At 50.1% G+C, this 12,047-nt stretch overlaps 1 protein-coding gene across 1 annotated transcript; it reads right to left on the bottom strand.

Moving 5' to 3' along the window:
* Nucleotides 1-966: 966 nt before the first annotated feature.
* On the bottom strand, nucleotides 967-1,895 carry LOC107150315 (calmodulin-like). The gene has a single exon (XM_015495295.2). It carries the CDS (start codon nucleotides 1,744-1,746, stop codon nucleotides 1,297-1,299), a length of 450 nt encoding a protein of 149 aa, XP_015350781.1. The 5' UTR covers nucleotides 1,747-1,895; the 3' UTR covers nucleotides 967-1,296.
* Between the last annotated feature and the right edge of the window lie 10,152 nt (nucleotides 1,896-12,047).

A 12,047-nucleotide genomic window follows, 5' to 3' on the forward strand; every position in this document is an offset into this window, starting at 1 on the left:
CCACACACAATACCCTACACCAAGTTCAAAGAGTGGCCCCGCTCATGGCCAGCATGCCTGTGGCAGCCACTGGCAGACCTCAGTCTTCCTTCTCCATCATCCCTCCTCTCCCCAACTCCTCTCTGGGATGCACTCTTCAGACAGAAGCTCTAGAAGCAATGTCAGAGCCTCCCAAGGCCAGGAGGTCCTCAGAGAACAGCAGAGACCTGCACTCAGCCTTGGAAACACCTCAGCTTGGGATTTCTGCCCTTGTCATCTAACTGGCAAGTGGCCCCCACCTCCAGGGCCACTCCCCACACTTTTCCCATCACAGGGCCCTGATTTCCGGCCACTTCCTGACCATCTGGCTTCCATTCATGCAAAGAGGGTCTCATCTTCAGGACCCACCTTTTAAAAATATCTATAGCATCCTGTATTTCAGGTATAGGACACATGTACACAAAGACACAGAGACACATGCAAATACATACACAGACACAGAGACATGAGCATAAACACAGAGGTACACACACACACACACATATCCACACAGACCATACACAGATTTTCCCTTTATTGCAGACACACACAGAGACACAAACACAGGCAGACACAAATGTATAGAGACACAACCCATCTTTTTATTTGAGGTTAAAACCCAACAGGCTGCATGCATTGGACCTTATCCTTCCTTGATGGGCATAGGTGGTGCTGCCCACCCTGGTCTCAGACTTGGCCTGGTCCTCACCCAGGCAGATCCTAGGGCCATGACACCTGTTTCCTCCATCCTCCCCACCCCCGTAGAGCCACCCATCTTTCCCTTTTCTGGTGGTATCAGGGGAGGCAAGAGGTGGACCATGGGGCTTACTCAAGCCAGTATTCCACCAGGTCCAAGTGAAAAGAGGGACAGAGCCCCAAAAGCATCTCAAATATACTGTTTGTTTCCCTTGGACTGTCTACTTTACAATCAAACACCAAGCACACAGCTGGACTTATCATTCCTTTTATTTAAACCATTGTGACAGCCCTATGAGGTAGGGAACACCCATTCCACTGCAGGGAGAGGGGGAGGGACCAGTTCAAAGAGGCTACCTTCTGCCCAGGGTCTCAGCGGCAGAGAGTAGCTTGTGAGCAGCCCCGGAGAGCCCAGCATCCAGACCAAGGACAGCACAGTCTTCCTCGTGGATGAGGAATTTCCCATCTACCAACCCAGATTTTCCCTTTATTGCACCACAACAAAAGCAGGGGCCCAGAGAAGGCAGAGAAGCCAGTGGGCCAGAGTCAGTCCGACAGGGTGAGGCCCACACCCGGGGAGCCTTACTTCTGGGTGAGGATCTGCACAAACTCCTCATAGTTCACCTGCCCATCCTTGTCCACATCAGCCTCGCGGATCATGGCATCCAGCTCCTCCTGCGAAAGCTGCTCCCCCATCTGGGCCATGGCCTGCTTGAGCTCCTGCACGCTGATGTGGCCGTCACCGTTGATGTCAAAGGCGCGGAAGGCGGCCCTCAGGTCCTCCTCACTGCCCCAGGCCTTCATCTTTTTGGCCACCACTGCCAGGAACTCTTGGAAGCTGATAACACCATCATTATCTGTGTCTACCATGGCGATGAGCGCCTTCAGCTCCGCCTCTGATAATTTCTTGCCCAACATCTGCATCACTTCACCCAGCTCCTGGACGTTGATGGCACCATCCCCATCCTTGTCGAATCTGGAGAAGGCCTCCTTGTACTCGGCCACCTGCTCTTGAGACAGCTCCTCAGCCATGTCTGTGGCCCTGCACCTCTGAGTTTGCTGACAACCTGTTGCTCCCAGGGATCGTGGTTCCGAGCTCAGAGCAGCCACTGGGCTCTGAGGCAGTGTCTGTCAGAGGGCAGAGCTGCAGGACAGCCTTGCCTCAGAGTGGGAACCCCCTCCTTTTCTGCAACTGGAGCAGAGGGAGGAGAAAGGCTCTCCACCCTCCACCTGTCCTCAGGCAAGATCCTCCTCCCAGGGAGGGACAGACCTGCTATAGACAAGAAATGCAGGAATTGGAGTGGGAGGGCCCATGGGAAGAGTTGGGTGGGAAGCAGCATGGCATTGCAGGCCTAGTGACCTCTCCTGGCCCTGATGGCAGACCACCCCACTGCAAGGACACCTGCTCAGAGCACAGTTCCCTTGCAACTGATTCTCACAGAGACCCGGACCCATGGGTTCAGGACAGCTTCCCCAATTTCGTAGGGACTGAGGGTAGAGAGGGGAAGGGGTGTGCGGAAGCCTACTTCAGGAGAACAGCTGTCCCCAGGAGGAGACCTGCTCTCCTCTCTGCTCTTTCCCCAGGGGATGGGGCTGGTAGAGGAGTCTGTGGGAGAAATGAGTCTCCATGGGTAAAACTTTGGGCTTCATCAAGCTTCCAGGCCAGGGCAGACAACAGGTCTAGAGCAGCAGATGGGTTCCCTTCACTTTGGGAAGTTTTTCGCTTCCAGAAAGCAAGGAGCCATGTTCCATTTAGAACCACAGCTGATGCTAAGCTGTTGCTTATCAAACGAACGTGCGAAGTGTGATTTCAGAGGCAGGACAAAGGCTTTTATATCTCCTTGCCAGGAGAGCCATCCAGCTCAGTGATCCCTTCAGTTCTCTTCCATTGCTAAGTCCAAGGTCCTCAGTGTAGATACCCTTGGGGAGAAGCGGCTGTGGTCCATTCACAGGGGGATGACACCGGGTGGCTGGAGTCTTAACAGAGTCGCCTGGAGACTGGCTGACCATAGAAGGCCAGCCCAGCTGATGCTGAGGGGCAGGAGGAAACAGAACAGGCACTGCAGTGTGGACTTGGCCTGCCTCTGGTTTAGCTGAGCATTATCACTAAGCATGGTTACTTATCGGGGACCCCAGAGCCCTCCATCTGATTCACCCTCTGAAAAAAAACTCATCCCTGCCTATTGCCTAGAACAGCATGGTTTAGACCAAGAGCTCAGCCCTTGGCGGACCATCCTCAGGTCCTTCCTCCTGCTGAGGGGAGGTTTGCCATGGACTCCCCACAGTGACTTTCTAAAGGAAGTTTCCTCTTGATCTCTATGGATTCTCATCCCCCCCTCCCATAAGGAATAAACTCCTTTACTCTCCTCTGGTTCAGCCAATCAAATAGAGCATTCTCTCCTTCCCTAAAGTGTAGCCAGACAAACAGCCCTGTCTGCTTGTCATGGCACCCCCACCCCCACCTCATCCAAGAGTCCAGGGGGGCTGAGAGAGAGAGAGAGAGAGAGAGAGAGAGAGAGAGAGAGAGAAATGTTATAGTTGTCCAACCCCCCCCCCTTTTTTTTTTTTTTGGTACTAGGATTTTATTTGGAGACAGGGTCTCACTAAGTTGCTTAGGGCCTTGCTAAGTTACTGGGACTGGCTTTGAACTTGCGATCCTCCAACTTCAGCCTCCCGAGGGGGGGATTACAGCTGGGCAAAGTGTCCCCCAACTCCTTTTATAAAGAGTCTTTGAACAAGAATTGCTATCTCATCTCTACCGGAATAGTGCTGAGAACTCAATATACATTAAGCAACCAATTTCTCAATAAAACTGGCAACCAGTTTCAGGTGGAGACATCATTCCAGCCTGGAGACCAGAACACGGAAGCATCCTGCTGGGTAAGGACACAGGAAGGGTGGAACTTTTAATAACTAGATTCAACCCAGTTCCTTTATTTTTTTTTTAAAGAATATTTGATGATATCCATCAGTATTTGAAATTTCCTTTTCTTCTCCTCTTGTTAGCAGGACCCATGATTAAATCCAAATGCTTCATAATTATGGCCTTATTATTTATTATTCCCTGGCTGTTAAACAAACTTTGCAAATAGAAGACTCGAGTTCCTGGTTCCAGGTCGGTCACCCATGTGGAAACTTCCATCTCGATATCTTTACCTATTAACTAGGATGATACACCCACCATATCTAATGAGAGTACTTAAGATCAAAGTTTAAAGTTCAGAACCACAGAAGGTGTCATTATTCTGTGATGAACCTATATGTTCAAGGACAAGCTGGCTCACCCTTGATGTAAACCTCAGGAAGATATCCACTTCAAGAGGGAACACACTGTCAATTCTATTTTCATACCTTTGTTGCTTGACCTAAAAAAAACAAGACTTGTCCACCTTGCGGTTGTTGAGGATGCCATTCCATGCACAGCAGGGGCTTCATTCAGAAAAGCATCCAGCTGATACCCACCATGGCACAGCAAGGTGATCATTCTTACTGACTCTCATATTCAAGAGATGGAGCTACCAGAAAGAAAAGTCCTGTGACTTCTGATTGTCTTCTTCATCCTTGGTCTGCCATGTTTGGATCCTGCTTCCTCTGCAAACCCATGCTTTCTCTTTTGAGAGCAGATATAAATACTGAAGTGGTTTCTTTACTCCTTCCCACCCAAACTCTTGCCTCGGTTAGTGAGCAGTCAATAATGCGGACTCAGCCTCCAAGAGTGGGACCCACTCTCCCCTCCACTTTGGGTCAGTCATTCATGTGTAACCTACACTACAGAGCTTGATACTAGAGGTCAAAGTAGGTGTTAGAAAAGGGGACAACACTGCCTTTGTGCCAAAATCGAGGTAAGCTTGTGCAAGCCCTTTTCTTCAGCTGTTTTACGTGCAGAAGCCCAGACACAGAGCCCATTCCAGCTGTGTAGAAGAGGCAGTAGAAACCTAAGGATGACATAGTTCCATGGGTTCCTTCCCAGCTCAAGTTCATTCACTAGGCTGTGCTTCCTGAAGGCTCCCTGTGTGATAAAAGGAAGGGATACTGTTCACGCAGTGAGGGTCTCAAGGCAAGGGGGACCTGGCACTTGCTCCCTGTCCCCTTGGGGCTACTCGAGAAGCAAACTCAGACAGATCCATCCATCCCCAGCCATGTTGGCCGAGTGAGAGAGGCAGCACCTGGAACCAGGTGAGAAAGGAGAAGGTTGTGGGGTTGGAGGAGAGAGCAGGGGTGTCGGAAGGCCTGAGCCTCTTGACTGAGTATCAAAGGTGGATTCTCTTCCTCAAGACGTGTCCCCTCTGCTACCCTTCACATGTCATCCCCTGGTGAAGATACAGACTCTGCCCAGAGAGAATGACAGTGGCGCTGGCGGAGAAGGTGCCCCTTCAATTAAGAGGACCTCTGAGGGAATTGGAGGAAGGATGAAAACCTCTCCAATACTGCTGGAGCTCCCAGGGCAGGAAGGGGAGCATTTGGCCAGGGGGACTGCCCTATGCAATAGCTATGTGCACTCATGTGTACTTGCGCATGTGGATGTGTGCTTGTGTGTGTGCAAGTGTATAGGTGTGCATGTAACACCGATGTACACCTATGTAGGTGTACATTTATGTATGTATGTGTGCACTGTGCATGAGTGTGCATATATGAGTGTGTTTATATATATACATATGTGTGTGTGATTACATGTGCCCTATGTGTCTAATGTGTGTGCACTGTGTGGGGTGTGTGTATGTGTGCATGTGTTTAAGTGTGTGGTTGTACACACAGGTGTTGGGAGGAGGCGTTTGGGGTGGTTGTCATTTTGTTCAGATGTTTGGAATAAACGGCTAAAGTCGAGTCCTGCTTTCACATGAGCTTGGCCCCAAGAACAAATACACACTCCAGTGTTCCATTATTATTTGGCTCCTGTGAGTGAAACACTCATAAGAAACCCGTCAAACAGGTCTTGGCTCCTGTGACTTGCAGGAACCTGATTTCACCCTCGCACCTGAGCAGAGTCTGTGGTATTGGCACAGCCTGGCTCCCCACGGGGAAGTGGAGAGGTCTGTGTGAAGTCACTGCACCTCTCCAGGGCGTGAACCATGGGAGAGGACTCCTGGGACCAGCTTCACGAGCTCGGGGCCATCAGGATTTTCCTTGGTACTGGGCAGCAGAAATGGTAGATGAGTGTGGTGTACCGTCAAGAGGGCAGCTCCCAGCCCCCTCTGCCACAGCCCCTCAATGCAGCACAGTGTCCCCTCTAGTAGCAAGATCGTGTGGTTCAGTAGCAATGTGGGGTCAAGTCCTGCCTCCCCCATTGTCCTCCCTGTGCACCTGGGCAAGGTGCTTCCTGGCCCCATCCCTGCCTCATAGGGTCACTGCAGGGATCAAAGAGCTGCCAGGGAGGATTAGCTCAGGGCCTGGCTGCAGTGACATAGAAGCATCACTATCACCTGTCACCCAATTATCCTGCACCAACTTTCTGCTAGGTCCATGCTAGTCTTCCATCGCCTCTGGCCTGTCCTCTTCCTGGACAAAAGATAAATATCCTCACAGCAGGCCAGGGTGGCCATTCAAAGGGCTGAGAACATCTCCAGCAGAGGTAAGAAGTGCTGATTTCATGGGCACTAAGGACAGCGTTGGAAGTATTCCTGCTAGTGCCCACCACAGTGTGCTCCATGAATGTCGAACAGATTGGACAGATGGACACAGTCAACAGGAAATGCTCACGTGGTAAGGACTCAGAAGTTGCAGGTCACTGTTCCATTGCAGACCCCTGTCCAACCAACAGGGTGATTCTTGAGCTACAAAGTATAAAGTCACACCAGGGGCCCCTGGGAAATGGCAGAGGCCCTCCTCTCACAGAGCAGGTCTGTGCTTTCTCAGGTGAAGGCAGCCTTGGGGCTGATGAGGGCTGCAAGTGCCCACAGTCTCGCCTGGACTTGTCGTGTTCGTTGGTGAGAGCAGTCCTTCCCCATTCGCACCGTCGTTGACACACCTGGGAACTTGGCAGGACACACTGCTCCGTGTCCCAGACCCAGGGCCTACTCATCAGTCCTGACACACACTCAGGCCCTAGTCATTCAGCACTTTCTGTGAGAAGTGTTTGAGCGAGGCCCATTTCCAGAAAACTGAAGCAGGAGAACTGACCACCCTGGATGGAAATCCTCCCAAGGTGGATCACATGTTTCCTTCCCCATCATTCAGAACAAGTGAGATGGAGTGTCACTCTTGTGGTGGAAAGTGATCGACTCGGCCCTCAGTTCTGTCGTCCCACAGCACCGGGCACATGGTGCATGTCAGGCATGCACAAGGAAGTCCTGGTCTGCTCTGATTTTTCTAGGTGATTGTCCCCCTGTCCCTCTCCCATGGATCTTATCTCAGTGTGCCCAGTGTTCCTGTTCAATTCCCAACTGCTAGGGCAGAACCTAAGGTAGAATCCAAAGTTTCCAGGATAAAAGAGATCAATCAAGCTTGTAAACCAGCAACTTTAATCTAGAAACAGTAATAAATCAATTGATCTGAGAGTGGTGCGGGGGCTGCCGATGTATTTCTGGATTCAGGACTGTGTGAGTTTTTTCCCCATATTTTTATTGGTACATTACAGTTGTACATAATGGTGGGATTTGTTATTACATATTCGTACATGTGCACAATATAACAATAGAAGGTGGCCAGTATCATTCCCCAGTATTTCCCTCCTCCCTCTTCAACTCCCTCGCCTTAGGACTTATTCTGAAGCCTGGAAATTTCCATGAGCTTTAACACTGAATAAAGAGGGATTATCATTATCACACCCGTTGCTGGGACACACATATACAAAAATCCTTTGGGGGAATTGAGATCTCAATGACTAAAGGCAAGTAGATGAATGCCAGAAATATATTTCAATAATTTTAGAAGCCCAGAGTAAACAAAAGAAAAGGTAAACAAAGTATGTACAGTTGATTTTTCTCATTTGCGGGTTCTGCCTTTAACCAACTGCAGATAGAAGTTGTCTTTTAAAAATTGTGTCTGTCCTGAACATGTACAGACTTTTCCTTGACATTATCCCCTAAAGAACACAGGATAGCAACTGTTTACATATCATTTATAATGTATTATACATTGTAAGTAATCCAGAGATAAAGTGTACTCGAGGGTTGGATGGGTAGGTCATATGCAAATACTATTTTATATAAGGAATTTGGGCATCCTTGGATTTTGATATCCTGGGGTGAGGGTCCTGGAACCAATTCCCCATAGATGCTGAGGCCAATCTGGTGCCTTTTATTATTTCCTGGGAAATATTTAGCATCTCTTGGAAGTTCCATTTATGTTATCTATTCTTGGCCTGCTGAAGCAAAGACCTAGGGCCTACACAGGTGTGTGGGAAGTGGTCTACTCCCCAGTCCCTTCACACTCCCTGGACCTGGAACTCATGTGCATGGCTTAGAGAAATACTCATTTCCAGGTGTGCCATGCTGGCATGGGATGGCACTACATTGGCTTTGTTGCCATCTGATGTGACTTCATTGAGACTTGGTTAGGATGAGGCAGTGTGTGAGGGGGCATTCATAGGCGGAGAAGGCCTCCAAGATAAGGCATTTTTCAAAAAAGCACAAGTCAAAAATAGTTCAGTTAAATCAGGGAGCTGGCAGGCGCCTTTACCCTCAGGGTTGCCCACGGCAGAACTCATAGGACCTCCAAAAGGGGAGCATTTCCCAGGGTCTGCTCTTCTATTTCTAGACCAACCCCAGGGAAAGATTCTTCTGAATCTCCAGCTGTTCAAACACAAGGAATGAAAACAGGCCCTGTCCTGGATAAGAGAAGAGTGTGAGCGGGAGGTGACCAAGAAGCTCAGTTCCCTTGGCCTCGCCAAGCCTGGGTCCCAGGGAGACCCTCAACCCACAGTCAGAACACTCATTGTAAGCTGGCTGCAATTTACTAATTTGGGGCCTTTGGAGAAATGACAGTTCCCTGAGCTTTAGTTTCTGTCAACTGTAAAAGAGACCAGTAATCCCTTTTCCATATACAGTAGGGGGCCCTTGTGAGAATCAAGTGGAAAAGTGCTGTGGCAACGCTTGGCAGCCCGTAGCTCACCACACAAAGGTGAAGGTTTGACTTGGCCATTTTCATGTTCAGCCCAACCCTTTAGACTTTCCTTCCTCCCAGCAGGAGCTAAGGGGTGCTGGGCCAGCTGACCGTCCAAGAAACCAACGACAGCTTAGAGGCTTTACAGATTTGTCAGCCCTCTCCTGGGCTTTTTATAACACAAATGGTACAAAACAAGGAGCAACGCTCATGGGTCTGAATGGGGCCAGGAGAGTGAGAAAGACCTCAATGTGTGTGATAAGAAAGGAGAGGAGACAGAAGCTGTTTAAAACTGTAGGACCCAGGGGGCAGGGCTGGCATAGACAATGCTTCTTTCCCCAGTGGCACTTGCTCTCCTCTGTGTTTGTCCTTGGGGACACTAGCCTGGGAGAAACAGAAAGGGCATCGGCTTCATTAAGTGGGAGCAGTGAGACCTGGGAAGACAGCATCTTCTCCCTGAAGCCTGAGAAGAGCTCGATGCCCACCCCGAGAGGGGACTCGGTGATTCCCCGAGGGAGAAGCGTGAGTCCTGATGAGTTCCCAGCTCAGTGCCCCTCATCAGGAGGGCTCTCCATGCACCAGTTCCAGGACAGGTGGCCTTGCACACGCCCTTCCCGCCGCCTGTTTGGGCACTGTTTCCACAGCAAACCTGTTCTGCAGGAGCCCAGCCCATCCAGCAGGGATGCCATGCTTCCTCCTGGGGTGTCTCTGTGGCACTCAGGCCAGGGCAGGTCCAGGCACAGTCAGCCCTGGGAGGAGCTGTGTTTATGGTGGGAGAGATGGGCCGCCCCACAGAGGGGGAGAAGAGGACACTATATATCTGCCTAGAGACAGGAAGTGAGGTTTGTCAGCAGGTCTAGCCATCTGTCTGTAGCTGAATGAAGTCGGGTCAAGATGGGTCCCAACAAGTGGTCAGTTAGCCACCAGGCCAGAGCCTGTAACTGCTTGGAGGTCTGAGAGCAGGAAGATCACCCCCGCAAAACACCTACCACCTCCAGCTTGAGCCCTCCCCCTCCTGCCTTCCCCACACTGCTCCTCTGCACCCTCTCCTCCCTGTCCTCTCCCAGCAGATGGAACTGAAACATCTCCCCCATCTCCAAGCCTTCCTTTCCTAGCCCACATCCAGATGCAAGCAGTGCCACAAGCAGCCCCATCCCCCTTTTGGTTAGTCCCTCCCTGCCTCCGTCACCCATGGCATTTAGTTTATTGCATCCTGGGATGGAATCTGTGTGGACTGCCTGCCTCCCTGACCAGGCTTGAGAGTAGGCACATGTGTTCCTCACATGCCAGAAAGTACCTACAAAGGTGTCCCTGAGAGATGGGCACTCTCCCTGCAACCCATTCTATCAGGAAGGGCTGGTCTTGTCACAGATGGCCCTCCAAGGGCTCAAGTAAACTGACCAAGCTAACCAGGTCCATAGCAGAGCCTCCCCTCTGCCGAGCTGCTTCAGCCTCAGGGTTTGGATGCCCTTGAACTGTGTGGAGCCAATATAGGGGCTCCCAGCTCAGCAGCAAAGACAATGGATAGCAAACTGGGACTCTTTCTTCCAAGTGACCGGTGCTGGTCCAGTTGTGAGGAGACCCTCGGCCCCGTCTGTGATTTGGATTTTCTGACTGTGCAATGAGTGAGTTGAAGAGAAGGACTATCCTTCCAGGTGGACAGTCTCTCATTTCACATGGACTTGCTTAATATCCATTTGTTAACGACTCTTTTCTCTCATTCCACTGGCCAATTTCAGGATGGTAGTTGTGGTTAGCCCCATTTCAAAGACTGAGAAACTGAAGAACACAGAGAAACCCTCTGGGGAAGCTGGAATTAAAATACATGAGTCATGACTTACTTGGTTCTTGTCACACACAGACCACCCTGTGGATGTGCCTTCCTGACCAGACGTCCAACTGCTCTTTGGATCCCCTCTTTCCACCCCCAACCCCTTCTTGTTTCCAGGGTTGACCACCAGTGTCTTGGGTTGCTTTAACATCCTACTTCCAAAGATGACAGGCCTTTCCCACATATTTTTTCAGGATTTTCTTAAATGTCTCCAGCGTTGAATAAATGTTTAATTATAAAAGACATGGACCCTTTGGACATTTTTATCTACCACTAAAATTTTCCCAACCACGACATATCACTTTCTTACAAATCCAAATGAACTTCAACCCTAGCTTTAATTTCTCATCTCATTCCCTCTCTCTCTCTCTCTCTCTGATGGGCTCTAGCCCTGTGCCTATGCCCCCTTCTCCTCTTAATTCAGTCTTTCAGAAGCCGTTTGTTTCTGTGGCCTGAAAATCTGAAGTCCCCCTGGCATGGTTGGCCACGTCCCCTCTTCTCTCCCCACATGGTAAAGCTCTCGAGCCCTTTCTGTGTCCCCATGGCTGGCCTTCCCTGTCTTTCCCACAGTCCCATCCAGCCACCTGTGAGTTTCTCTTTTGTCTTCCTGCTTTCTTCTTTGGGGAAGTTGCTCTTCCCTGTTCTGAAGCTTCGTATCTGCTTTAACTAGATCATGAAAAGAAGTGATGGCGGGATCTTTGTACTTTTCCCCGAAGTCTCCTAGTCACAGGTTCTCTCTGTGCTTTATATGACATGGACCCTGGTATTCATGGCACCTTTGGCAGGAACATTTCTGGAAACCTTTTGCACCAGGGTTCAACAGTGTCAGCAGCCACCACCTACTCCTCTGATTAAATGTCCATCCCAGCCTGACAACACCTCATTGCCTAGATTCCACTGGTGTCCCATTTACCTGAGAAGGAGGTGTGTTGCTGTGTGCCAGGTGCTGTGCTAAGGGCTTCATGCATGACCTCATTGTGTCCTCACCACTTGTCCCTATTTCATAGATGAAGCAACCAAGGCTCAACAATGCCACTAAAACTAGTTCATGATAGAGCCGGGACTTTGAATCTAGGTTTGCCTTATTCCAAAACTCAATATGCTATCCACAGCATCACACATGTTGTTCCTTATCTGATTAGCTTGGCTTCCTGCCTAAGGTACTGAAGATAGCCAAAACGACCCTTGGAGAGTTGATAGGACTTGGCAGCGAGGCTTTCTTGCCCAGAAGCACCATCACTGTCACTTTATCATGTGCACACTAGTGAAAAAGCACACGCATAATCAGTTTTAATCAGGCCCTGGCACTGGTCAGGGGTCCATGGGAGGTGGCTGTCGAGTGATGGCAGGATCACAGGGTGTGACTGGGGAGGTAGCCATGTAGTCTCTCTGCCTCTCACCCATTATGTGGCTTTAGCAACTCACTTAACTGCTTAGTCAGTTTCAAAATTTAAAGCCAGTC

Source organism: Marmota marmota, unplaced genomic scaffold (assembly GCF_001458135.2).
Source record: "Marmota marmota marmota unplaced genomic scaffold, marMar, whole genome shotgun sequence".
NCBI lineage: Eukaryota > Metazoa > Chordata > Mammalia > Rodentia > Sciuridae > Marmota > Marmota marmota.

Bases quoted from the DNA above. Each gene is read 5' to 3' on its own strand.
- LOC107150315 (XM_015495295.2), bottom strand. From the start codon at position 1,746: ATGGCTGAGGAGCTGTCTCAAGAGCAGGTGGCCGAGTACAAGGAGGCC.